The sequence below is a fragment of the Prionailurus bengalensis genome, chromosome D4, assembly GCF_016509475.1.
Source record: "Prionailurus bengalensis isolate Pbe53 chromosome D4, Fcat_Pben_1.1_paternal_pri, whole genome shotgun sequence".
NCBI lineage: Eukaryota > Metazoa > Chordata > Mammalia > Carnivora > Felidae > Prionailurus > Prionailurus bengalensis.
Genome location: NC_057359.1, coordinates 30,613,392 through 30,640,951, shown reverse-complemented (window position 1 = coordinate 30,640,951; position 27,560 = coordinate 30,613,392). Strand labels below are relative to the sequence as shown.

Sequence of the window (27,560 nt, the reverse complement as noted above, 5' to 3'; positions counted from 1 at the left end):
ACGAGTGATGTCTTGCAGTACTAGTATGTGATGCCAAATGTCACATCACAACCGAGCCAATGGTTCTTCTCTCTCTCTCTCTCTTTCTCTCTCTTTCTCTCTCTCTCTCTCTCTTTCTCTCTCTCTCTCTCTCTCTCTCACTGTGGGGTTGTGTGTGATCCTTTCCCATGCTCGGATGCTTGGTCTCAGGCTGCAGTGTTTGGCAGAAATCTGATTTTTCAGAAGGTTGGAAGGTGCCCAAAACTGGTTATTTTTTGTCACTTCAAAGCACCTGTGGACAGTCCTTTGTTTTTCCATACAAAGTAAGCTTAGGAATGCTTTGTTTCATTCTAGGTCAGGCTGCCTGCAGAAATAGATCGTTTCCTCTGTTGCCTTATTGCCAGTTACATTAAATACAGTATATGACAAGGGTTTATTAATACTGTAGTCAACATCCATGTGAGCGTATACAATGGTCCCCGTGCAGGAAAATATTCCATTGAGCCAATAGAGAGCAGTGATTCTGTTAGTGATAGTGAAAGTCGTCCTACACAATAACCCTCCTCTCTGTTATCTCCCTCAAACCAGCCACAAAGGTTTCAAAAGTAAGTGCAGGTTAATTTGTTTATTTTTCTTTATATTTTGTATTTCCTTTATTATTTTGTATTACATTACAGTATTGTAATCATTTTTATATGAATATTTTTGGGTTGTGGAATGAATCATCTGAGTTTCCACTATTTCTTAAGGGGAAATTCACTTTGATATACAAGTGCTTTGGATTACAAGCATGCTCACAAACCAAGGTTTTACTGTATATGTTTTCTGTTATCTCACACAAGCATATGAAAAAATGCTCAACATCACTAATTATTAGGGAAACTCAGATCAAAACCACAGTAAGTTATTACTTCATACCTGTTTGGATGGGTACTATAAAAAGAAAGCCAAAATAACAAGTGTTTTAAGAATGTGGAGAAATTAGAATGTTTGTGCACTGTTGGTGGGAACGTAAAATGGTGCAGCTGCTATGGAAAACAGTATAAAGGCCTTTAAAAGTTAAAATTAGAACTATTGTGTGATCCAGCAATTCCACTTCTTGGTGTCTATGTAAAAGAACTGAAAACAGGATCTCAAAGAGCTAACATATCTATGTTCACTGCATTTTCCACAATAGCCAAGAGGTGAAAGCAACCTAAATGCCCATAACAGGTGAATGGATAAAGAAAATACGGATATACATAAAGTGAGATATTATTCAGTCTTAAAAAAAGGCAATCTTGTCATATACAAAAGCATTGATGAACTTTGAGGACTTTAATGCTAACTGAAATAAGCCAGTCACAAAAAGACACATACTGTATGATTCTACATATGAGGTACCTCAAGCAGTCAAACTCTTAGTAAATTGTGGTTGTCCTTCTGGGAGGAGGTGGAAAAGGGCAGTTGCCTGTTCTAGGTGGGTATAGAGTTTCAGTTTTTCAAGATGAAAAAGTTCTGGAGATCTGTTTCACAACCATGTGCATAAGTTAAAATTACGATACATTTAAAAATGGTTAAGATGGTAGATTTTGTTAATGCTATTTTTTTTAAGTTTACTTGAGAGAGAGACAGTGACAGTGCAAGTGGGGGAGGGGCAGAGAGAGAATCCCAAACAGGCAGCGCAGAGCCCAAATGGGGCTTGAACCCATGAAGCCGTGAGATCATGACCTGAGCCAAAACCAAGAGCTGGGCACTTAACCCACAGAGGCACCCAGGTGCCCCTATGCTGTTTTGTTTTTTGTTTTTTTAATATATGTCTGATGGATTACAATTTAACAAGGTCTTTTTCAACATTTATTTTATTTTTGGGACAGAGAGAGACAGAGCATGAACGGGGGAGGGGCAGAGAGAGAGGGAGACACAGAATCGGAAACAGGCTCCAGGCTCTGAGCCATCAGCCCAGAGCCTGACGCGGGGCTCGAACTCACGGGCCGTGAGATCGTGACCTGGCTGAAGTCGGATGCTTAACCGACTGCGCCACCCAGGCGCCCCAACAAGGTCTTTTTAAAAAAAAAATTGGGGCACTTGGGTGGCTCAGTCATTAAGCATCTGACTTCACTTCAGGTCATGGTCTCATGGTTGGTGATTTTGAGTCCCACATTGGGTGAGCTCAAGTCTGCTTCAGGTAAACAGGAGCCCTGCTTCGGGTGAGCCCTGCTTCTCTATCTCTGTCTGTCTCTTCCCCTCTCCCTTCCTTCCTTTCTTTCTCTCCCTTCCCACCCCGCCCCCCACTCTGCCCCTCCTGGGATTTGCTCTCCCTCTCTCTGCCCCTCGCTCTCTTGCACCCACTTTCTAAAAAAAAAAAATTGTCGGGGCGCCTGGGTGGCGCAGTCGGTTAAGCGTCCGACTTCAGCCAGGTCACGATCTCGCGGTCTGTGAGTTCGAGCCCCGTGTCAGGCTCTGGGCTGATGGCTCAGAGCCTGGAGCCTGTTTCTGATTCTGTGTCTCCCTCTCTCTCTGCCCCTCCCCCGTTCATGCTCTGTCTCTCTCTGTCCCAAAAATAAATAAATGTTGAAAAAAAATTAAAAAAAAATTGTTTGTAATCTCTGTACCCAATGTGGGGCTCAGAACTCAACCTTGAGATCAAGAGTCCCATACTCTTCCCACTGAGCCAGCTAGGCACCCCTATGTTACACTGTTTTTGATCACACACACAAAAAGAGCAGTTTTAAAAATGAAGTTTCGAGGTGCCTGGGTAGCTCAGTTGGTTAAGTGGCAACTCTTGATTTTGATCTGATGGTTGGTGAGATTGAGCCCTGCTTTGGGCTCTGCAATGACAGCATGGGGTCTGCTTGGGATTCTCTCTCCCTCTCTCTGCCCCTCCCCCGCTCATTCTCTTTCTATATATAAATAAGTAAATACACTTTTAAAAAGTTTCACATTATTTCTATTTGTTGACTGATCTTAATACTGTTATTTGTGTAGGTATTCCTCTGGAAAACATTAGGCTGTTGGAGATCACGAATCCAGATTTCAGAGAATGTTTTTCATATTTTAAGCAAATAACTGCATCTGATAAATATAAGGATTACTTTTAAGAGTGGAGCAGAATATTTGAAGTTAGAATTGGTCAGGAAAGTTGAGAGTGTATGATTAAGCATTAACAGAATGCTTATACATAGCCATTCAATTTAAACAAAAATAAAATATGAGTTATAAATTTTATTAGCATCTTTAGTACTTTATGGTTTTTTATTTAAAAAAATTTTTTTTAATGTTGGGGCGTCTGGGTGGCTCAGTTGGTTGAGCGTCTGACTTCAGCTCAGGTCATGATCTCACACTCTGTGAGTTCAAGTCCCTCGTCGGACTCTGTGCTGACAGCTCAGAGCCTGGAGCCCAATTCAGATTCTGTGTCTCCCCCTCTCTCTGCCCCTCCCCTGCTCATGCTCTGTCTCTCTCTGTCTCAAAAATAAATAAAAACATTAAAAAAAATTTAAAAAATTTTTAATATTTCTTTTTGAGAGAGTGTGCAAGTGAGCCAGAGCACAAGCTGGGGAGGAGCAGAGAGAGAGGGAAACACAGAATCAGAAGCAGGCTCCAGGCTCTGAGCTGTCAGCACTGAGCCCGATGCAGGGCTTGAACCTGTGAACTGTGAGATCATGACCTGAGCTGAAGTTGGAAGCTTAACCGATTGAGCCACCCAGGCGCCCCTACTTTCTGTTTTTTTGTTTTTTTTTTTTAAACAGGAGAATTTCACTTCTGCTTTCAGGCAGTGTTTTTCAATTACAAGTATTTAAGTAATACTGTAAAATATAAAGCTGTGCTTCATAGTTACAATCTGAATACCATGTTGTTTTAAAGTAGATAATAAATATCTGGGCACCTGGGTAGCTCAGTCCGTTAAAGCACTGACTTCAGCTCAGGTCATGATCTCATGGTCTGTGAGTTCAAGCCCGGCATTGGTTGGGCTCTGTGCTGACAGCTCAGAGCCTGGAGCCTGCTTCAGATTCTTTGTCTCCCTCTCCCTCTGCCCCTCCCTGCTCATGCTCTGTGTGTGTGTGTGTGTGTGTGTGTGTGTGTGTGTGTGTGTGTGTGTGTGTGTCTCTCTCTCTCAAAAAATGAATAAACATTAAAACAATTTTTTAAGTAGATAATAAATATAATTGGCATTAAATTCATGTATATTTAATGACTTCTCTGAAAACTTTTCTTTAAAAAAAATTTTTAAGAACAAGAAATCTCCATCAAAATTATGTTAAACTTAGCAAGAGCTATTTCCTCTTCAAATTCAAAGCATACACAAATTTCTCTTAAAATCCTTAGGTTTACTGTTTCATGTAGAGCTGCTGCAGAGAGGTAAATGTTACTGCTGTGAAAATTAGTTGTGTCAAAAAATGACCTGTAAGCAAGATAGAATGCTCCTTTGCTGAATGATGCCGTGTGGCTGGGTTAATAGAGGGCTTTCAGTGAACAGCCCACTCTCTTTCTTAGGTTTCCACAAAGTTGTGCTGCTTCCAGTGTTCCTTCTGGACCCCCCAGAGTGTTTGTTCTGGTGTCCCAGCTCCCCCCAAGGAAGCAAGCTTTGAGCCTGGAAAAGCTCAAATAAAGCATCTCTTTATATGATGCAGATTTCAGTGTTTTTGGCCCCTCTTTTCTTTTGAAAAACATGTTATGATATGGCTTTCAAATTTTAATAGCTTATGAAATAAGCAGTTTTGGAAGTCACCTACCTTGAGCCACTTATTTTTCCATAGGCTTTCCTTGAAGCCAAACTGCAGTATAATTGTGAGAAATAGGGGACTTTAAAAAAATGCTATATAGCAATTACTGGTATATATGCAACTATATATGAGTGAATTCTGGCTACATTGGTTATATTTGTTCAAAGCCGTATTTTACCCCACTGTCACAAGCTGTGCAAGTTACTTATTCTTCCTTGCACTGCTTCTTCCATTTGTAAAATGGAGGCGATAATCTCTATTCTAGGCCGTGGTGAAAAATAAAATGAGATAAGTTGTGTAAAGTGCCTAGCCCAGAATGTACTCAGTAAAGGACTCCTTTTCCTCTGGCCTTGTCTACCCTCCTTCCGTTTATTAAACTGGTTTCTTAAACAGGCATTTACTGTGGGTACCTGTTGTGTCTTAGGCACTATGCTGGGTAGGCTGTGTTTCTGACCGCAGGTGCTTCTCATTCTCTTCAAACCCCAGAGAAAAGCAGAGTTGTGTCCTGAGGCTTGGTGTTAAGATCAGGACTCTTGGAACCAAAGATCCTGAAAGCAGAAGGAAAGCCATAGCTCCCTTGATTTTGTTTTGCCCACAGTGGAGGACTTTTGTTTCTTAATTATCCACTTGCCAGAATGTATAGATCAGAAGCTGATGAACCTATTTCCCCTAAGTCTATGTTGTTCATTTTAGTAACCACTAACCATGTTTGCAGATGCCGCACATTTCCATCACTACTGAAAGTTCTACTGGAGCAGTGTTGTAGGCAGTGCGAGAGAGTTGGATCAGTAGTTTTAAGAGAAGAAATAAGAACTCTAGATTATTCTGCTATATTTATGTTACTTAGGAAGTCTTAGAGCCATATGAGATGGTATTTAACAGAGTTCCTGTTCTCCTTATTTGCAACCCAGAGTACTTTATTAAATAATATGTTTGATGGAATGTAAGGAATGGCAGAGAATCTATGAATAAAGATAGGCCCTGGATCTGTGATTTTTCCTTTGTGAAAATTTTAGGACCAGAGGGACTGCTTAAAAAAATTTTTTTTTGTTTTATTTTTATAAACAATCTTTTACAGCCTTAGGAAGAATAAAAATATTTACTTTTCACCAAATAGTCAACAGTCTTTCTACTAGCCACATGACCTTTTCTGCCTTTTTCCTTTTTTTTGCAGTGTAATTTATTATTCATGGTCTATGCTATCCAGTTAATTAGGTCAAGATAATTCTTAATTATCTATACAAAATATTAATTCTGTAGTTTTCTCATGAATGTGTACCACTTAAGATTCTTTTTGCCCCCCACTTTTAAAAAGTACAGTATAACTTATATACAGTAAATTGCATAGATTTATGTGTACAATTTTAATTTTAACAAGTATATACCCCTGTGAACTACTGTTCCCTCTGGGCTCCTTTCCAGTCAACTCATTCTTACCCCCAACAACCACTGTTCTGATTTCTGTCCATATAGATTAGTTTTACCAGTTCTTGAAATTTATGTCTGGAATCATATAGCATGAACTGTTGTGTCTGTCTTCTTTTGCTAAGCATAATGCTTCAGAGATGCATCCATTTTATTTTGTGTATTAACACTTCATTCTTTTGTTTTTGCTGGGTAGTGTTCCATTGCATAAATATACAACAATCTTTTTATCTATTCTCCTGTTGGTGGGCATTCTCCTTTCCAGTTTGGGGGTCTTTCTAAAGCTGCTACAAATAACTCCCATACAAGTCTTTCTGTAGACACATTTTACTGCTCTGAGTATGTACTTAGGAGTAGGATGGTTGGGTCATAGGGAAAGTATGTATAACTATTAAACTTTTCCAATGTCTTAATACATTTTATTTTATTTTATTTTATTTTATTTTATTTTATTTATTTTATTTTAATGTCACTACCATTTTAAATTCCCTGTAGCAGTGTTTGAGAGTTGTAATTGCTCTACATTTTCCCCAACAATTGGTGTTATCATTCTTTTTTTTCTTCTTTTTTTAGATTTTAAGTAATCTCTACACACAGTGTGGGGCTCAACTCAAAAACCCCCAAGATCAAGTCACATGCTCCCCAACTGAGCCAGCCAGACGCCCCTCCGTGTCATTCTAATTGTAACCATTCTAGTGGGTGTAGATATTTCATTATGGTTTTAATTTGCATATGTGTGATTTAAATACCTTTTTCATGAGCTTATAGGCCATTCCTATGACTTCTTTCATAAAGTGCCTTCAAATATTTTCTTTCCCATTAAAATTTTTTTGATATATAGTCAAAATCCTCTTCCTCATTTTCTTAAAAACCACAACCAAATTGCATAATTTTGAAAACTCTCCCTTATATATTTTTCTATAGAAAAAAATTGGTTATTGATAGGACTAGTGGCCTAGAATTGTGATTTGTCCTAAATATTGTTAGGAGGGCATTAAAATACCATCAGAGATAGTATTGTATATAAGAATTTGCTTCTGATAAGGGAGTTATATTAAAAATACTCATTAAAGTAAGTCTTTTTTAAATTCACTGCCAAGAAATTTGAGATGAGACAGACCATTTACTTACACCACTGTCCCCCACATGCCCTGCCTTTTGAAACATTTATTTAGGTAGATAAATTAGAATTTATCTATCAAAGTTCTTGGTTTAGGATCCTATAAAAAAAATGTCTGCTGAACGTGGCTGCTTTATTTCAGTGTGACTTCCTGTCTCTGGCTCCTGTCTTATTTCCATGACTGTGATCCAAATGTTTTAGGGCATGTTAGTGATGCCAGATCTAATCTGACTTTTGTATTGTACTGATGGAAACTGACCTGAACTAGTTTGGTCATGCATAGCTCTTAGGACTTTTTGATAGATAACAGTAACTGCAGGAAAACTTGAGGTAGATAGGGTTTAGCTAACTCTACTACGGCTTTGATCTACCAGATTATAATGAAAGCTAGTCTCAGATAAAAACAGTTCTTCTATACAACAGTGATTCATTCAGTATTCTTAGCAAGCAGGCATAAACTACGATACACCCTTTCCTGTGGACTTAGCTCCTGAAATTTTAGGTAATCTGACCCCTGCTTTTGTGACAGGTTCTCTTGAGGCAGACATGACAGTATTCCAGGTACAGGATTCTATTAACCTTATAGTTGGCACCAAACAGAAATCCTCACAGCTAGCAGCTGGACAGGGGCCAGTTTAGACATCTAGACTTCAGGCTCTAACACTATCCCTAAATAAGAGTCACATTAGATTCATATAAACTTTATAATCTGTAAAGTATTTTAGACTATCTACATATATGGACAGCTATTAATGTTACCAATGAGAGCCCTTTCTAACAATTATTCTGATTAGCAAGCTACTCAGTTTACCAGTAAAAACCACTTGGCATTCACTGTTTTAATTGTAAATTCTCCAGATATATGGATAATAGAAAAGCTATTGTATCACCTCTGGAATGTGAGTTTCCTACTTTAATAGCTGCCCATCTCTGTAGCTTCTGATTAGAGCAGCTGCCCCCAGATCAACTGATTTGTCCCACAGTGTAGCTTAAACCAAATTGTATACCTTTCACCCTTGTATATGCAGTTTGAAAGCAAATTTACCAATAGCCCAATGCCATTATATAAAACAAGAATTCGTCTGTATAATGCACCCACCTTCTGATAAACTTAGTAAATATATTACAAGTTTCAGATACGAGTAATTATACAACACTCAAAGACAAAGGAAATTAGAGGCTAGAACTTTTTTTTTTTAATGTTTTTTAATTTATTTTTCAGAGAGACAGAGCGTGAGCAGGGGAGGGGCAGAGAGAGAGGGAGACATAGGCTCCAGGCTCTGAGCTGTCAGCACAGAGTCTGATTCGAGGCTCAAATGTAGGGATTCAAACTCACGAACCGTGAGATCCTGACCTGAGCTGAAGTCGGATGTTCAGCCGGCTGAGCCACCCAGGCGCCCCGAGTCTAGAACTCTTAATTTTGCTTTTTGTCACATAGCCAGAGAACATGTGAGACAGAGGGCTGGGGAGATTCCCCCTCCACCCTGGGGACCCCCAGTGATTTAAGTTTTAGAGCCCCTGTTTTAAAGAGAAGGACCAGAGAGCTTGATAGAGCTGTCTTATCTTTGCCACCCTTTTGTAGTTCCCTGTAAAGTGCATTGAGAGTCAAACAAATTTGAATCTCCAGCTCAGGGATGAAGGATAGACTAGATAAGGAAGGATGGTGAAAGGCAGCTGGCAGGAGTCGCTATCTTATTCTTCCAGTTAAGAGTGCTAGCTACTAATGCTTTAATTTAAACTGATGTCGTCCCTGGGATGGTAGATCTTGTCCTGACCGAAAATAGCTGTTTCACTGCATTTATTAACAGGGAATTAGGCCACCCAGGTTGAGAGGGGAAAGATGATGGTTTCCTCCCCCATCCCTTCCTTGCTCCCCAGAGGAACAGATTTTGAATTACATATAAACTAAGTAAAAAAGACCAACTTTTAAGATGTTCTTAAAAACCCAAGTAATACTGATAAAATATCAGTCCCCCCTACCCCCCAATCCCAGTTCCTTTTGTTTACATTAACTGTTTGGTGTTGAGTTTTCTTCCATTTGCTTTGCTGTTTATTTTCATATGCATATATTTACCTGTAGGGATATGGCTGTTTTTCACTGTTTCTTTTTTTTTTTTTTTGAATAGATGTTGTTCATCTATTTTTTTTTAAAAAAAGTCTTTGTAGTAGTATGAAGAGATTTCACAGTGCTCTACCTCATTAATTTAAAAAAATTTTTAAATAAGTTTTTAATAATTTTTTTAATGTTTTCATTTATTTTTGAGGGAGAGAGAGACAGTGCTTAAGCAGGGGAGGGGCAGAGAGAGAGGGAGACACAGAATCCAAAGCAGGTTCCAGGTTCTGAGCTGTCAGCACAGAACCTGATGCTGGGCTCGAACCCATGGACCATGAGATCATGACCTGATCCAAAGTCGAATGCTTAACTGACTGAGCCACTCAGGTGCCTCCTCATTAATTTTAAGTCACAGCAGGACTTCAACAGTTTATGTAATTGTTCTGCTATTGATAACAATTGTTATTTCTGTTTAGTTTTATTGCAGACAGTGCTATATAGTAAACCTCTTCACAAATGCTTCTTAGTGCTCCTACGCTAGCATTTCTCTGAGGTAGATACTAAGAATGGGAACCAGCTGGGTCAAGGGTTACAGGCATAATAGACACTGCCAGACTGCTCTCCAGGATGCGTGTATTCAATTTATAGTCCCACCTTCTTTGTATAAAAGTAGCAATTTCCCCACAACCTTTCCCTAATTAATATCAGTATCTAAAATATTTTCCAATTTGATGGTGTGAAACAGAATTATAGTTTTATAATTTTTATTTTTTGAATTACTAATTAGGTTAAACATCTCATCTTTTTTGTCATTTGTGTTTACTTTTCTGACTTGGTTTTTTATATTTTACTCAATTTTCTTTTGGGCTGTTTGCAATTTTAAGATATTTTAAAGGAATTTTTTATATTTATTATATATGTCTATATATCTTTTAATTATATAAGTTATAAATATTTTTTTTCCAATCAGTTCCTTTTTTTAAAAATAACTTTTTAGATTTACAGAAACATTGCAAAGATCGTACAGAGAGTTCCTGTATACTCTTCAGTTTCCTCCAATGTTAGTATCTGCATTAATCACCTCAGGCTGCCAAAATAAAATCTGCAGGGTGGGTGATTTAAACAATGAGAATTTATTTTCTTTCGGTTCTGGATGTGGGAAGTCCCAAGATCAGGGTGCCACCACGGTTGGTTTTGGTGAAGCCTCTCTTCCCAGCATGCTATGACCTCACATGACTTTTACTCTGTGTGTGCACAGAGAGGGAGAAAGATCTCTGGTGTCTCCTCCACTTATAAGGACATCAGTTCTGTTGCACTAGGGCCCCACCATTTTGACCTCATTTAATGAGATCTTTAAAGGCCGTATCTCCAATATAGTCCTGTTGGGGTTTAGGGCTTCAAGGTAACGTATCTTAGGGGACATAATTCAGTCTCTACATCATCTTGAATTACTCTGGTACCTTAAGATACCTTAACATACATTGGTATGTTGCTATTAAGTATATTTGACTTTATTCAGATATCTGCAGTTTTTCCATTAATGTCTTTTCTATTTCAGGATTCAGTCTAGGATACTACATTGATTTTGGTGCTACCTTCTTAGTCATCTAAGGTCTTTGACAGTTTCCTTGACAGTTTTGAGGAGTGCTGGTCAGGTATTTTGTAGAATGTTCCTTAGTTGCACTTGATATTTTCTAATGACTAGACTGGGTTTTTGGAGTGAACACCACAGAGAAGTGCCCTTCTTACACATCATATTGAGAGTACATGAAATCCACATGACATCACTGGTTAATCATGACCATGTGCATTAAAGTAGCATTGGCCAGGTTTCTCCTCTGTAAAGTTGCCATTTTTCCCTTTTCATACTGTATTCTTTATTTTATTTTATTTTTTAATTTTTTTTTCAACGTTTATTTATTTTTGGGACAGAGAGAGACAGAGCATGAACGGGGGAGGGGCAGAGAGAGAGGGAGACACAGAATCGGAAACAGGCTCCAGGCTCTGAGCCATCAGCCCAGAGCCTGACGCGGGGCTCGAACTCCCGGACCGCGAGATCGTGACCTGGCTGAAGTCGGACGCTTAACCGACTGCGCCACCCAGGCGCCCCCATACTGTATTCTTTAGAAGCAAGTCACTAAGTTTAGCACACACTCAAAAGAGGGGAGGGGTTATGCTCCACCTCTTGGAGGGAAGTATCTACCTATTTTATTTGGAATTCTTCTGTAAGAAAGTTTTGTCTCTCTTCCATTTACTTATTTAAGCACTTATTTGTATCAGCATTTGTCCATATTTATTGTATACTTTGGATTATAACCCAATATTATATACTTATTTTTATGGGAATTCAGGTTGGCTACAGTATTATTCTCTCCTCCCACCCCATCTCTAAAAAGTATTGTTATGGTGTCTTTTGTAAATTTATCAAATCCTTTCTCTTTATAGCTTTTGCATTTTGTGTTTTAGTTTAAGACTTTTCTTAAACATCTAAAGGTAAGTTCAGGATAGGCTAGGTTATATTGTGATTACAACTCCAAAATCTTAGTGGGATGTAACAAGCAAAGGTTTATTTTTTGTTCATGACATATACCCATCATTGGTGAGGTAAGACCTATTCTAAATCTCCCCTCTGGTGACCCAGGCTGTTGGAGCACAGCTACTACATATATAATTTTATTGAGTATAACATAATTGAACTCTCTATTTTAATAATATATACATATTTATAATATGTAATAGTAGTATACAGAAATGTACACAAGGAGTAACTTAGTAGATGGCTTGTGTACATCAGGGTATATAAGTAGCACATGGACTGATAAACAGAACATCACCATACCCCAGAGACCACCCCTTTAACCCTTAACTAATCACTAACCTTCACAAGGATAAACACCATCCTAATTTTTTTTAAGTTTGTTTATTTTGAGAGAGACTGAGAGAGAGAGAGAGAGAGTGCTTGTGCACACATGGGGGAGGGCAGAGAGAGAATCCCAAGCAGGATCCACGTTGTCCATGCAGAGCCCAATGTGGGGCTTGATCCCATGAGCCACGAGATCATGACCTGAGCCGAAATCAAGAGTCAGATGCTCAACCAACTGAGCCACTTAGGCACCCCACTCTCCTGATTTTTGTTGCCAAGATTTGTCTGATTTTGAAATATAAATGAAACCATACTGTATGTACTCTTTTGTGTGGCTTCTTTCACTAAATAGTATGTTTGTGAGAGACATCCATGATATTGTGCATGGTCATAGTTAATTTATTCTTAGTGTTATTTAATATTACATTGTAAGAAGTATCACAGTGTTTCAGTCTACTGTTTCTGAACATTTGTTTTCAGTCATTATTTTCAAATGATTCTATGAACCTTTCTTTGTATCTTTCTTGGTAAATATGTATTTTTTTTTTATGGACTCTGCCGGTTTTCTAACATGGTTTGTGTTATGATTATAATCTTGAATGCTGCTGTCAGAAGGAAAGAGAATTCGGCAGAGTTTTGTACCATCAATTAAATGGGCTGGCCTGGAAGCGATATGCTGTCAGTGTGGAGCCCGACATGGGGCTCAGTCTCACGAACCAGGAGATCATGACCTGAGCCGAAATTAAGAGTTGGACGCTTAACACCCTAAGCCACGCAGGCTTCCTGGTAGATTATATCTTTAATCATGAAACATCATCTTTTTATTGCTTTTTACTATGAGTTCTACAGGCATACCTTGGAGGTATTTGTGGGTTTGGTTCCAGAACACTGCAATAAAGAGAATATCATAGTAAAGCAAACCAAGTGAACTTTTTGGTTTCCCACTGCACATAAACGTTATGTTTACATTATAATCTTTTAAGTGTGCAATAGCACTATGTCGAAAAAAACAATGTGTATACACCTTAATTAAAAAATACTTTATAATGGAGCGCCTGGGTGGTTCAGTAGGTTAAGCTCCCGACATCGATCTAGGTCATGGTCTTGCTGTTTCTGAGTTGAAGCCCTGCATTAGGCTCTGTGCTGACAGCTCAGAGCCTGGAGCCTGCTTCAGATCTGTGTCTCCCTTTTTCTCTGCCCCTCCCCTGCTCACACTCTGTCTCTCTCTCTCAAAAATAAATACACATTAAAAAAATTAAAAATAAATTAAAAAAAATACTTTATTGCTAAAAAATGCCATCACCTGAGCTTTAAGTGAGCCAAAATCTTTTTGCTGGTGGAGAGTGCCTGCTGACTGACCAGGGAGGTAGTTGTGAAGGTTGGGTGGCTGTAGCAGTTTCTTAAAATAGGACAACAGTGAAGTCTGTCACATTGATTGATTTTCACAGAACGATTTCTCTGAGGCATGCAGTGCTGTTTGATAGCATTTTACCAACAGAACTTCTTTCAAAATTGGAGTCAATCCTCTAAAATCCTGCTGCTGCTTTATCAATTAGTATGTAATACTTGAAATCCTTTGCTGTCATTTCAACAGTCTGCACATTATCTTCACTAGGAGTAGATTCCATCCCAAGAAACCACTTTCTTTGATCATCATAAGGAACAACTCATCCATTCAAGTTTTATCATGAGGTTGCATCAATGTAGTCACACCTTCAGACTTCACTTTTAATTTTAGTTCTCTTGCTGTTCCCACCACATCTGCAGTGACTTCCTCCACTAAAATCTTGAACCCCTTGAAGTCATTCACAAGGGTAGGAATCACCTTCTTCCAGACTCCTGTTAATGTTGATATTTGACCTCTTCCCATGAGTCACGAATGTTCTTAATGGATCTAGAATGGTGAATCCTTTCCAGAAAATTTTTGATTTACCTTGCCTAGATCCATCAGAGGAACCACTGTATTATGGCAGGTATAGCCTTACAAAACATATTTCTTAAATAGTAAGATTTAAAGTCAAAGTGACTCCTTGAACCATGGGCTGGCTGCGGAACGAGTGTTCTTTTAGCAGGTATGAACATGTTTGTCTCATTGTGTATCTCCATCAGAGTTCTTGAGTGACCAGGAACATTGCCAATGAGCAGTAATATTTTGAGAAGACTCTTTTGTCTGAGCAGTAGGTCTCAACAGTAGGCTTAAAGTATTCAGTAAGCCATACTATAAACAGATGTGCTGCCATCCAGGCTTTGTTGTTCCATTTGTAGAGCACAGTTAGAGTAGATTTAGCATAATTCTTAAGGGCCCTAGGATTTTCAGAATGGTAAAGGAACACTGGCTTCAACTGAAGGTTATTCGCTATGTTATGCCCTAACAAGAGAGTCAGCCTGTCTTTTGAAGCTTTGAAGCCAGGCATGGACTTTTTTTCACTAGGTGTAAAAGGTCCTAAATGACATTTTCCAATGGAAGGCTGTTCCATCTACATTGAAAGTCTGTTGTTGAGTATAGCCATCTTTATTAATTACCTTAACTAGTTCTTCTGGATAACTTGCTGCTTCACCTTGCACTTGTATGTCATGGAGATGGCTTAAACCTTATGAAACAACCTCTACCAGCATCAGACTTTTCTGCTGAGGCTTCCTCCTTTCTCAGCTTTTGTAGAAATGGTGGCTTGGGTGTTGGCCTAAGGGAATGTTATGACTGGTGTGATCTTCTGTCCATACCACTAAAACTTTCCCCAAATCTGCAATAAGGCTGTCTCACTTTATTATCATTGATGTGTTCACTGGAGTAGTACTTTCAATTTTTAAGAACTTTTTCCTTGCACTCACAAATGTGCTCTTTGGTGCAAGAGGCCAAGCTTTCAGCCTATCAATAGGCTTTTGACATGCCTTATTCACTAAGAGTATTAATTTCTACCTTTTGATTTAAAGTGATGGATGTGTAATTCATCCTTTTACTTGAACACTTAGAGGCCATTGTAGCATTATTAATTGGAATGATTTCAATATTGTGTCTCAGTCAATGGGGAAGCCTGAAGAGGGGGAGACAGGGGAATAGCTGGTTAGTGGAGTAGTCAGAATGCACACATTTATCGATTAAGTTCACCATCTTATATATGGACGTGGTTTGTGGCAACCCCAAACAATTACAGTAGTTAACAAAGAGCACAGATCACCATAACAAATATAATAATAATAATAATATTTTTGAAATAATTGTGAGAATTACCAAAATGTGACACACAGACACAAAGTGAGCAAATGCTGTTGGAAAAAATGGTGCCAATAGATTGCTTGGTGCAGTGTCGCCACAAACCTTCAGTTTGTAAAAATCCTATCTGTGAAGTGCAATAAAAGCAAAATGTCTAAGATGAGGCACCGTTTTCCTATCTTTTCATTTAAATTTTCCTTATAGGGCTTTGTTTTAGTAGCCTTTATTAAGCAGTATGTACTTTTAAAGTCAATTTGAAATTCTTGTAGATGAATTTAAGTATTTTGCATTTTATTATTGTTAATATGTTTGGACTTATCCCTACCATCTCATTCTGTTTTATATTTGCCATGTTTTTCCTAGCTGTTTGGTGCCTTGATCACATTTTCTTTTTCTTTTTTTTTTAACGTTTATTTATTTTTGAGAGAGAGAGAGAGAGCATGAGCAGGGGAGGGGCAGAGACAGAGGAGACACAGAATCTGAAGCAGGCTCCAGGCTCTGAGCTGTCAGCACAGAACCTGATGCGGGGCTCGAACTCACGGACTGTGAGATCATGACCTGAGCTGAAGTCTGACACCAGCTGAGCCACCTAGGTGCCCCATTTCTTTCTCTTTTTTAAAGTTTACTTATTTTTGAGAGCGAGAGGGTGTGAGCATGGATGAGTGGGGGAGGGGCAAAGAGAGAGGGAGAGAGAGAGAGAGAGAGAGAGAGAGAGAAAGAAAGAGAGAGAGAAAGAGGATCCCAGGCAGGCTCCAAGCTGTCAGTGCAGAACCTGATGTGGGGCTTGATCTCATGAACCAAACTGTGAGATCATGCCCTGAGCCAAAATCAAGAGTCGGACACTTAACTGACTGAGCCTCCCTGGCACCCCATGACATTTTCTTAGTTTCTCTTGCTCTAATGATCTGAAAGGTGTGAAAACCATTGCAGTTCTTATAGTGGCTTCCTTTTTTTTTTTTTTTTAATTATTAAATATTTCAGGAATATAGATGAGTATGGAGACTAATGTAACATTGGGTGAAGATTTTTGGGTCTCTTTAGATAAGATTACTCTTTTTTTCCCCACCTTAGTTTTAGAGCAACTGATAGAGGAACACAGGAGTTAAACAGGTAAAGATTAAAATGTAGGCGTTATTACTGATAAAATTAAGGGACTTGGTTTATATCTGTGTGCATTTAGATCTGCAGGCCACTGGAATTACTTATAGAAGCAGTCACTGGCACATCGGTCAACCAGCCACAAGGATAAATTCCAGATGGTGCATCTGCAACTGATGGAGCCTCTATTCCATATTCTTGGATGACTGCATAGAATAGAGCCTCCTCCACCCCCTACCTGTGATACATGTAGCACCAACAAGCAATAAACCTGTTGTAGAGAACTAAATCACTACAATTTCAGGGTTAGTTGTTGCCATAGTTTATTCTGACGAGTAAACTCAGTTCATCACAAGGCATAGCACAGACTAAAACCATACTCATCTTATAGGTCCTTTTTAAAAAGAGGAGCAAGGGGGCGCCTGGGTGGCGCAGTCGGTTAAGCGTCCGACTTCAGCCAGGTCACGATCTCGCGGTCCGTCAGTTCGAGCCCCGCGTCGGGCTCTGGGCTGATGGCTCGGAGCCTGGAGCCTGTTTCCGATTCTGTGTCTCCCTCTCTCTCTGACCCTCCCCCGTTCATGCTCTGTCTCTCTCTGTCCCCAAAATAAATAAACGTTGAAAAAAAAATTTTAAAAAGAGGAGCAAGAACAATTAGGTTTCTTCTTTTGTGAATTTCTTACTCCCATCTTCTGCCCGTTTATTTATTGGGATGTTAGCTTTTTTCTTTGTGATTTATAGTTGTTTATAAGTTCTGATACTAATCCTCTTTTGCTTGTATGCATTGTAACTATCTTCTAGTGTGTGAATTATCTTCTAAAATTTTGCTTATGGAGTCTCATATTGAACAGAAGCATTAAATCTTCATGTGACCAAATTTCTCAATCTTTTGCTTCATAGTTAGTACCTTTTATGTTTTGTTTAAAAAAAAAAACCCATCCCTTCACTGTTATGAGTTATTTTTCTATATTCTAAAACTTTTACAGCTTTCTTCTTATATCTAGACTTTTTTTAAAATATTTATTTATTACTGAGAGACAGAGAGTGACAGAGCATGAACATGGGAGGGGCAGAGAGAGGGGGAGACACAGAATCTGAAGCAGGCTCCAGGCTCTGAGCTGTTAGCACAGAGCCCGACTTGGAGCTCGAACTCATGAACCGTGAGATCATGACCTGAGCCAAAGTCAGTCACCCAACCAACTGAGCCACCGAGGCACCCTAGACTTTTTTTTTTTTAAGTGTTTATTTATTTTGAGAGAGAGAATTCCAACCAGGCTCTGAGCTTTCAGTGCAGAGCCCGATGTGGGGCTCCAGCTTACAAACTGTGAGATCATGACCTGAGCCAAAATCAGGAGTCAGACACTTAGGCTGAGCCACCCAGGTGCCCTTCATATCTAGACTTTCAATCCACCTGGGATTTTTTTCTTCTTTGGGGAGTGATGGCTGATGGTGTAAGATAAGGATCCAACTTCCTCCTACCACCCCTGACAAAGTGGACAACCAATTATCCCTGTACTTTGTACTGAGTAATTTTCCTACTGATCTGTAATACCACCTCTGCCATATGGGAGGTTTCCATGTAAATGTGGTTTCTCTCGGGGCGCCTGGGTGGCCAAGTCGGTTAAATGTACAACTTCTCGCAGTTTGTGAGTTCAAGCCCCGCGTCAGGCTCTGTGATGGCAGCTCAGAGCCTGGAGCCTCCTTCAGATTCTGTGCCTCTCCATCTCTCAGCCCCTCCCCTGCTCAAGCTCTGTGTCTCTCTGTCTCTCAATAATAAATAAATGTTAAAAAAAAATTTTTTTTTAAATGTGGTTTCTCTCTGGGCTCTCATCTTTCCCTTTTGTCTATTATATCTGTGCCAATACTACAGGGCCTAAATTATTTTAAATTTTACTATTTAGTAGGGCAAGGGCCCCCTTCCTGTTCAGCTCTTAGTGGTTCCTGCTGTCTTCTAGATTAATTTTAGAATCAGCTTGTCAGGCTGTATTGAGATTTTAGTAAGAATTGCCTTTAGTTTGAGGGTAATCACCATCTTTGTGATAGTGAGTCTTCCCAGTTATAAACCTGCTTTATCTTGCCATATATTCATAAAGGATATGCAAATGCTATTATATTTCATAGTTGGTTATTACAAGTATATAGAAAAACTCTTGGTTTTTGTGTGTTAATCATCTATATCCAGGAACTTTGCAAAAGTTTTAATAGGTTGTTTACAGATTTCTCTTATATTTTTTAGGTAGATAATTATTGTCTGTAAATAAGGACAACTGGTTCCTTTCCAACTCTTCTCATGTCTTTTTCTTATCTTGGCATCAGCCAGAACTTCCGGTTATTGTAATGATAGGAATTTTTGTCTTTTTTAAAAATATTTTTGAGGGGGGGGGGTTGGGGGAGGGGCAGAGAGAGAGAGAGTGAGACATAGAATCTGAAGCAGGCTCCAGGCTCTGAGCTGTCAGCACAGAGTCCGACATGGGGCTCGAACCCAACGAATGGTGAGATCATGACCTGAGCCAAAGTTGGATGCTTAACCGACTGAGCCACCCAGGCACCCTTTGTCTTGTTTTTTATTTGAGGGAGATGCTCACAAAATAAAGCATGAAGTATGATACTTGCTAGAGGTATTTGGAAAATACTCTTTATCAGGTTAAAGAAGTTCTCCTTTAGGCTCATTATACAAAGACTTAATTGGAACTGACTTGATTTTAATGATTCCTTTTTCTGTATTTAATGAGATAATCATGTGACTTTTTTCTGTAATCTGTTTCATGATGATGGATTTTTTTTTTTTTTAATGATGAGCCACTGGGAAAATTTTTTCATATACTATTGACCATTTGTATAGCTTTTTGAATTGGCTGTTTCATTTTCTATTGGGTTGTTACATTGCTTTGTAGGTACTTTTTTTCTGTCATGACGATTACCCCTTTATTATATGATTAACCCTTTATTATATATTTTCCTCTAAGTTTGTTTTTTACTTCTATGACTTGAGTTTTGTGTCATGCTTAAAAATTCCCCATTTAAATTGTAGAACTATTCATTATAATTTTTATAGTTACCTGACAGCTTTAAAAAATTATTTAATCTGGTATTTGTTCTATATGATAGGTGAGATGGAAATCTCAGTTTCTTTTCATACATGGAGATAACTGCTCCTTATTGAGTAAGGCCTTCTTTGTTACTGGTTTGAAATACATTTTCATTACATACTAAGTTTTCATATATGCCCAGGTCCATATTTGTATATTGCTATGGTAACATCATATTGTTTTAATTATTCTTGCTTTACATCAGCTGAAGTCTCTGAGGCAAGGATTTAAAAAAGCCTCAGGCTTCAATCTAATAGCCTGTCCTAATTCTACTTTATAACAGGCTTTGTGACCTTTCCTTTAGGTCAGCCACTTAGCCTCTTTAGGGTTAGATTTCCTTTCCTGCAAACTACTGATAGTAGTAGTAGTATCTACACCTCATAGGTTATGAGCTTTAATACAGTACCTAGCACTGAACTGTCGATAATTGCTCACTGTCATTGTTTTCTTTTTTAAAATCAGTACTTTTGCGAACATTTCTTCCTCTGCTCCCCTTGGTCCCCCTTCCTCTGCTCCTTCCCTTCAAAACTGAGTGACTAATACAGCTGAGAGGCTGATGTCTGTTGTCCCTCTCTCTAAGGGACAGTCAGTATTCCGGTAGAGCCTGGTTTTTTACCTGTTCTCTTTTGTTCCATAGGAATGTGAATCTTCCTTTCTGCTTGTCTTGTGGTGAGCTCTCTTATCCTATAGGGAAGCTGTTCACTTCTCTAGCTACTCTGCCAGGTTCTGTGAAGTCAGTCCAGTTCCAGGGGGAAAGAGAAATAGTGGGAAGTTGATTGTGTCTGTAGGTCCAAGTAGAGTTCTTTCTGTTAAAAAGTGTATGCTGTGTTATCATTGCCACCTGACTCCTACATGTATTTCTCACTTGGTTTAGAACGTACCCCTCTGTTTGATTAATTATCCCCAAATTTCTACATTTGTTATGTAGGAAAATACTTTTTACTTATTTAACGTATTTATTAAAGGAAGAAGTAGCAAACTGGAGACCCAAAAGCCAAATCAAAACAGACAACTCAAATCAAAACAGACAATTTGGGCATGAGGATGTTGAACGTTTTTGTTAACATTTTTAAATGGTGAGATTTCCTTTTACTGTGCCCTTTTCAAAGAAGCAAGAGAGGCAACATTATGTGACAGGCATATATAGGCAAGAACGTTTATTACTTTAAATCTTCAGTGTTCTGTTTTTGACAACAGAAACATTAAGTGGAAGATACATGTGTTTACAGGATTATAAATTGAATCATGAACTTTGTAAAAGATTCCGGCTTCTAGCTTGAGGCTTCTGATAAATAGCTCTCATCCCCACACTCATCTCCACAGCAGTTTATTGCAATATTAGTCTAACAATAGAATATTGAGAATACATTATGGAAAGGTAATTGGACATCAAAAATCAGTGATTTTTTAAAAATAATATTTGTTTTTATTTAAGTAATTTCTACACTCAATGTGGGGCTCTAACAACCCCGAGATCAAGAGTTGCATGCTCTTCCAACTGAGCCAGCTGTATACCCCAGTGATTCCCCCCCGCCCCTTGTAATGTGTAAAAACCTCTTTCCACTTCCTTCTAGGTATTCCCAGTTTTGTTTGGGTTTGTTAAAAGAAATTGGATTGCAAGATATATAGGTAGAAATCAAATAAGTTACCAGTTCTCTCTTTTATTTTATTTTTTAATTTTTTTAATGTTTATTTATTTTTGAGAGAGAGAGAGAGAGACAGAGTGCAAGCGAGGTAGGGGCAGAAGAGACGGAGACACAGAATCTGAAGCAGGCTCCAGGCTGCAGGCTTCAGGCTCCAAGCTCTAAGCTCTCAGCACACAGCCCAACGCATCACTTGAGCCAAAGTCAGAGGCTTAACCTTAACCATTTGAGCCACCCAGGTGCCCCCTACCAGTTCTTTTTTTTAAATGTGCACGAAGGACTTTTCCAGGTTGCCTTATACTATGCTTACAGTATGCTTCATATCTTGATGAAGAGTCAGCTTTGGAGAAACGCTGTTAGCCTGCAAGTTCACTTTTCAAAACCTTCTTCATTTTGGATAGGTAAATGTTTGGTACAAAATTTGAAAGTTAAGAAAAGGCACAAATCTCACTTATCTTTCTGTATTTCTGGACACTCAGTTTCCTCTTGTAAAACGCATTCACTACTACCAGTTTTTTGTATATCCTTTCAGAGATTAGCTATGCAATGTGCCATATACAGTCATACAAATGCGTACATATACTTTACACACATTCAAATAAATGGTACAAATGGTAATATTTAGCAGCCTGTCTTGGCAGTCTTGCCAGCTTTCAGTCTTGGAAATTTCTGCCAAATTGCCCTTTCTTGCCCTTCAAGGAGGTTATCCCAGTTTATATTCCTACTCACAGGCAACCTGAGAGGGTGGATGTTTCTCCACAGCCTCACAAACAATGCTTTATCAGACTCCTCTGATTTTTGCCAAGTAAAAATAGTACCTTGTGGTTTCAGTTTGCATTTTTTGTATTTTGAAGTTCAACATCAGCTTGAGATGAATTTAAAAATATTTTCCAGCTTATGTCTTGACTTTATGTGTTTATTTTCCATGAAGACCTTTTTAATTTTACTATTATTATCATTTTAATATTTATTTTTTGGGGGGAGAGTGCAAGCAGGGGAGGGGCAGAGAGAGAGAGGGATAGCAGATCTGAAGCAGGCTCTGCACTGACAGGCTGACAGCAGCTAGCCCAAACTCACAAACCTCGAGATTATGACCTGAGCCGAAGTCACTCAACAGACTGAGCCACCCAGGTGTCCTATGAACACCATTTTAAAAATGTGTATCAATTTAATACATTCTCTTATGGCTTTTAGTTTTTGTTTCATTTAAAAAGGCCCAATTGGAGAGTACAGAAATAATTCATTATTTTGTTTTTACATTTAAAGTCTTTGATCCTTTCGGAAATTTTAGGATAAGGTTAGGAGGTATGCAGGCTTACTTTTGATGCAAAGATGTATATATTGTGATATAATGTGTATATTGTATTAGGACTATAAGTGACTTGGAAAGAGTAGAGTAGTTCCTGTATTGCCTTTCTCTTTACGGGAGTCATTGCAAATTTTTTCACAGATAAAATAATACTTGTCTGTAGGAAACTTGGGAAAATAACAGGAGGAAATGAAAATCATCAAAATCACCCATGGTCCTAGTTTGTATGTGCATATACATATGCACATACTCATACTGTATCGTAAATTTTTTATCACTTGAGACTAACACAGGAACATAGATTTAGAAAATACTTTAAATGGATGCTTAAGTATTGTGTCTGAATTTTTGTTTTTCAACCATCCTAATGCTTTTTGGAGGAGAAATCTAGGACCTTTAAAGGAACACATGGCCTCAGTTTTAGGCTTACCTTTAAATCCTGAGCAGTTTTGGAGAGCCCAAATAGATGAGACGTCAGCATTCCTGCGAGCCTGGCACCCAGCGGGTCTCGACCCGAAGTGGCCAAGGAGCTGAGTGGACTAAGAAGTCTAACGCCTCCACCCGCCCCCGCCTGGCCGCCGCCGGGCCTTGGACCCCGCCTCCCGGCTTGGCCCTGTCCGGTAACAGTGCCCCCTAGCGGCAGCGGCGAGGAGGGCTGAGTGCGCGGCTGTGGCGGCTGTGGGAATGCCCCGCATAGCTGGGCAGGTCAGCCAACGAGTCCTTCTCTTCTGACAAGTCCTTTTAATGGCTTTTGGAGCCGCTTGCTTTTATGAGGCCTGTGTCCGCTTCTGCGGTGTTTTGCTGCACTCCCCGACTTCAAGTGCATTAGTGTGGCCCGGCCAGGCCTGGCGCTGCGGAAGACCGCCAGGCGGGCCGAGGCTCAGCACCCACTCTTTCGCCACTCTGTTTGGGGCCTTTTGAGAAGTTTTGAACTTCCGGGGTTGGCTCGCCCGCGTTTGTGGTGTGGTGGGTGGCCGAGGGGCGTTGCTGTGCCCTGCGCTTGGGCGCGGCCCTTTAAACTTTGTTTTTTTAAACTTCGGGGGTGTGGTCGCTGCGCCTCCTCTCTCCCGGGCTGGTTGTTCTCTGGCCACCCGGTCCTTCCCTCCGCCCCGCCTTCCAGATGCTTTGGAGTCATGAGCCGGGAGGGCGCAGGGACCCCTCTGGTGGCCGAGGTGATCAAAGGTGAGTGCGGGGCTTGTCTGTCGCCGGCGCCGCCGGGACACCCGGTACTCAGCATCAGGCGGTGCCGCGGGGAGGGGGGTCTAGGGGAGGCGAGGAGGCGTCAATTGCCGGCATAGGGCTGCCCTTCCACTTCGGGCTGGGCCGTTGCTGTCTCACGGGCGTGGGTGGCCTCCCCGGACTCCTTGTCCCCAGGCATGGTCTTGCTTTGGGGCGAATCCACACGGACACATGCAGTTGGGAACCCGGTGTCCTTACACCCCTGGCTGGTAGAGTAGTTGCGTCTCCTCACCCAAGGGAGCAAAATCTCAGGTCATTCTGTGCACGGGGATCAAGGTTCATTTGTGGTTGGAAAGGAATAAACTCCGGCATCCGTTTGAGTGTTTGTGGTTGCAAGACATTTCAGTTGAGTTTGCAAGGAAGTAAATACAGCGATTGTGTGAGTTGAATTGTAGACAGAAGTTGTTTAAATTCCCATTTGGGGAAAGGATGCCAGCTGGCGTTCTTTATATTTTACTATTTTGAAGGCTGTGCTTGATTTTGCCACAATCTGAGTGTGAGTATTCTCCTAGCACTACTTATTACTACTAAGAGGTGTTGCAGGTGACTGCTTCACTGATGATTTTTAGGCAACTTTTTTGGGGGGTGAGGCATGGAGAAAGGGTGGAGCCTCTGAGCATTACTACTCCTTACCATTCTTGCTAAACTTCATAGCAGCCTAACTGCATTTATGCAACACAAGTTCATCTCACACTCCTCTTGGAGAAACCTCTCATTGCTTCTGTTGTAATGGTAATTTGTCTAATTGTAAAAATCACTATGACAGTAGTGATTCCGAATCAAAAAAGAAGCGATCCCTAAGAACAGTTGGATAAACATATGGTTTGTTTTGTTGTGTTCTATAGCCATAAACATTAATTTAGCAGCATTTTTTGATGGCGTTCTTTAGTTTCTGTTTTAAAAAATGCAGTTTCCTATTGAAATAACTTTTTAGGATGACTTGAAAACCTAGTGAAACAAAGCACAAGTAATCTAGGTTGATGCTTAATTATCAAATGCATGCCTCCAGTTGCTGAAATTTCTTAGCCCATGGGTACTAAAGTTTTGTAATGAGAGGTTCCTCTAAAAATCTAGCCATGTTGCTATGTGAAAAATTACTTACTGCTATTGAAATTTATGGTTAAAAGCAATTTCTCCTTTAAAAATGTGGCTTATTTATTATCACCTGCCAGAATAGCAAAACATTTTGAAATTGCCCATTACCCTTACCATGCATGGGAAAAATAAAAATTTGACTTCATCTGAAAAGAGTTGCATCATGATATGTGAAACGTTTTTTAATAACCTGAAGGAAGGAACATTGCAATTTTTCCATTTCAGATCGCCTTTGTTTTGCCATTCTCTACAGCAGACCAAAGAGTTCATCAAATGTACATTATTTCAGCATAGATAATGAACTTGAATATGAGAAGTAAGTATTGCTTTTTAAAAGATTGTTAGTAACATTTTTTTTTATTTTGAAGAATCTAAAGGTATGTTTATAAGTAGAATAGCCTTGGAAAATTACTAATCTGTTGATTATTGGAGAATGCTTTTTTTTAAAACTCTTGGTAATAAAATAGATCTTTAGGAAAAAATCAAAATGAAAGAACCTTCCTAAATTTAATAATTTACATTTGAAATTCTAATAGTTTAAGGTATATTGAGATTAAGCTAATATGCTACTAAGTAAGATGCTGTGTTTTTGCCAGTAGAAACATGTGGAAAAACAGCTTTTTTATTCAACAGGTATTTTCAGATGTTATCGAGGCTAGATTTAACCATTGTCACACTTGTTGTGTTTTTTTAATAAGCATTATTTACCAGAATACCACTAGTATTAAGTTGTATGATCAGTAAAAATTTGGTATACTCTTTCTTGTCTTAATTGGATCTTGTAGTTCCAAAAAGGCATTTATATTAGAGCATCTAGAATGTATATATATGTTTTTGTTTTTCATTTTTAAAGCTTCTACGCAGATTTTGGACCACTCAATCTGGCAATGGTTTACAGATATTGTTGCAAGATAAATAAGAAATTAAAGGTAAAATCTTTTTTACTTAAGATTTGACTTAGGTAATCATTGTTAGCCTGATCGTGGGGAGGGAAAAGTAAGGAAAACATACCTCTGTTTTTTATTTAAAAAAAAAAAAAAAAAAAAAAGTCTTGTTTCTCACTGCAGTGGTGCTTAAGACATACATGTGGCTTATTGTTTTATATAGTCGTAGTGTATATGTTTATTTTCCAGAGTTTTGACTGAATGGTTTAAGACTGATTGAGTCGTTTGGTTCTGGTTTGAATTGGTAATGATTAAATACTTGAAAAGCCAAAGCGGAAATTGGTTATTAAAGTGAAACCTCTTACTGTCTGTTCTAATGGAACTGAAACCCAGCAAGAGAAACTTAAACTTCCCTTGCTTTGGTCAAACAATGACCTTTCTGCCTTCACTTTGACAGAGAATGCTAGCAAACTAGTGAAGAAAATTGCATCATCTTACTTCCATTCTATCTTTAATGTCCTGTGATATTGTACTACTACTTGTGACTTTTCACCCTCACCCTTTGTACATACTATTAAGGACCAGGGAAGGTAGGGGCAAACAGCATCTCTTTAAGGCTGTATATGAGAGTTGCAAAGAATATTTCTGTTAGTTTGAACTCAGACCCCATTCCTTTATTTAAAAAACTTTGACTTATGGTTACATATAATAAAAAGTGTCTGTGTACTGCTAGCAATTCCAAATTAGTCACTGTAAATTCTCACGTAGAAAGTGCTGCATTTAGGGGCCATTACTTTTTTAAAAACAATGTTATCCAGGTGATTACTTACCATACTATTACACAGAAGAAATAAAATTTATTTTCAAGTAAAAATTAAATTGTATTAAAAATTTATGAGTGATTAAGGCAGATTTTTTTTCCCCTTGAGCCTCAAACCTAAAATTCCCCATCATAACTGTTGGAAATACCTGCCAGAGGAGTTACTAATCTGCAAAATGGCAATGTGCCTTTTCTTTTTGTATTATATAGTATGCCCTACAGGTTTATGTAGAGATGGAAACTCTTTTTTTCTGGGCTTTATTTTTCTCTTGAATAGGAATATAAGCATTTATGGCCTTGTATATTTATGTCCACACCCTCCTCCTTTTTTCCACTTGCCAGTGGCAGGTCTTTTGTTCATACAGGGCTAGGAAGCTAAAAATAATTTCCTCTCCCCCTGCTTGAGTTTCTTTGCTCTAATTTTGAAAGACTTTTTCCCCCTGTGTATTCCTCTATCTACAGCCTTTTATCCTTCAGTCAACCAAGAATATATTGGTATATTAGTCCTTTTTTTTTTTTTTAAACTTTTTATCATTTACTAGAACCAACTTTCAGGGTATTGACCATCCAACCTGGTAGAAACATTACTGCCTACTCAATTAGTGATAAAAACATGTATAGAGTTTGAATTTCAGTGTCTTGTGCTTATGTTGCTCTATGGCTGGTTGGGTTTTGTTTTTGTTTTTAAAATCAACTTGGATCTCTTACTCTATGTAAACAAAATATGTACACATTCATCATTGACTCACAGAAGCCAAGAAATATGTGCTTTTTGAACTCAATATATCCTTTTTCTTGTGCTTACCTGAATCTGTTTCTGCTCACGTTAGTGAAATACAGGTGAGGAGGTCCTAACTAATCATATGCTTTCTTTGGTTTTTAAATTCCATATCCTTTTAAATAAAAAGTATAATGTATTTACAGGATTGAAGTATAATGTATGTACAGAAATAGGTACAGATCTTGAGGTTCAGATCAATGAATTTTCACAAACTGAATATATGTAGGTAATCATCTAAGTCATCAAATCAA

General features: G+C 38.9%; 1 protein-coding gene across 10 annotated transcripts in view; it reads left to right on the top strand.

Annotated features, from left to right (window-relative positions):
- Positions 1–27,560, top strand: part of CDC14B (cell division cycle 14B) — a 105,730-nt gene that overhangs the window by 27,825 nt on the left and 50,345 nt on the right. For 5 of the 10 annotated variants that reach the window (XM_043566750.1, XM_043566754.1, XM_043566749.1 and 2 more), the window contains exons 2-3: positions 25,050–25,140; positions 25,678–25,753. In XM_043566750.1, coding sequence (XP_043422685.1) covers positions 25,050–25,140; positions 25,678–25,753 — 167 coding nt within the window. Of the gene's footprint in view, positions 1–22,275; positions 23,673–25,020; positions 25,141–25,677; positions 25,754–27,560 lie in introns of those variants that run through there. The other 5 variants (XM_043566748.1, XM_043566757.1, XM_043566755.1 and 2 more) reach the window with 5 other exon arrangements.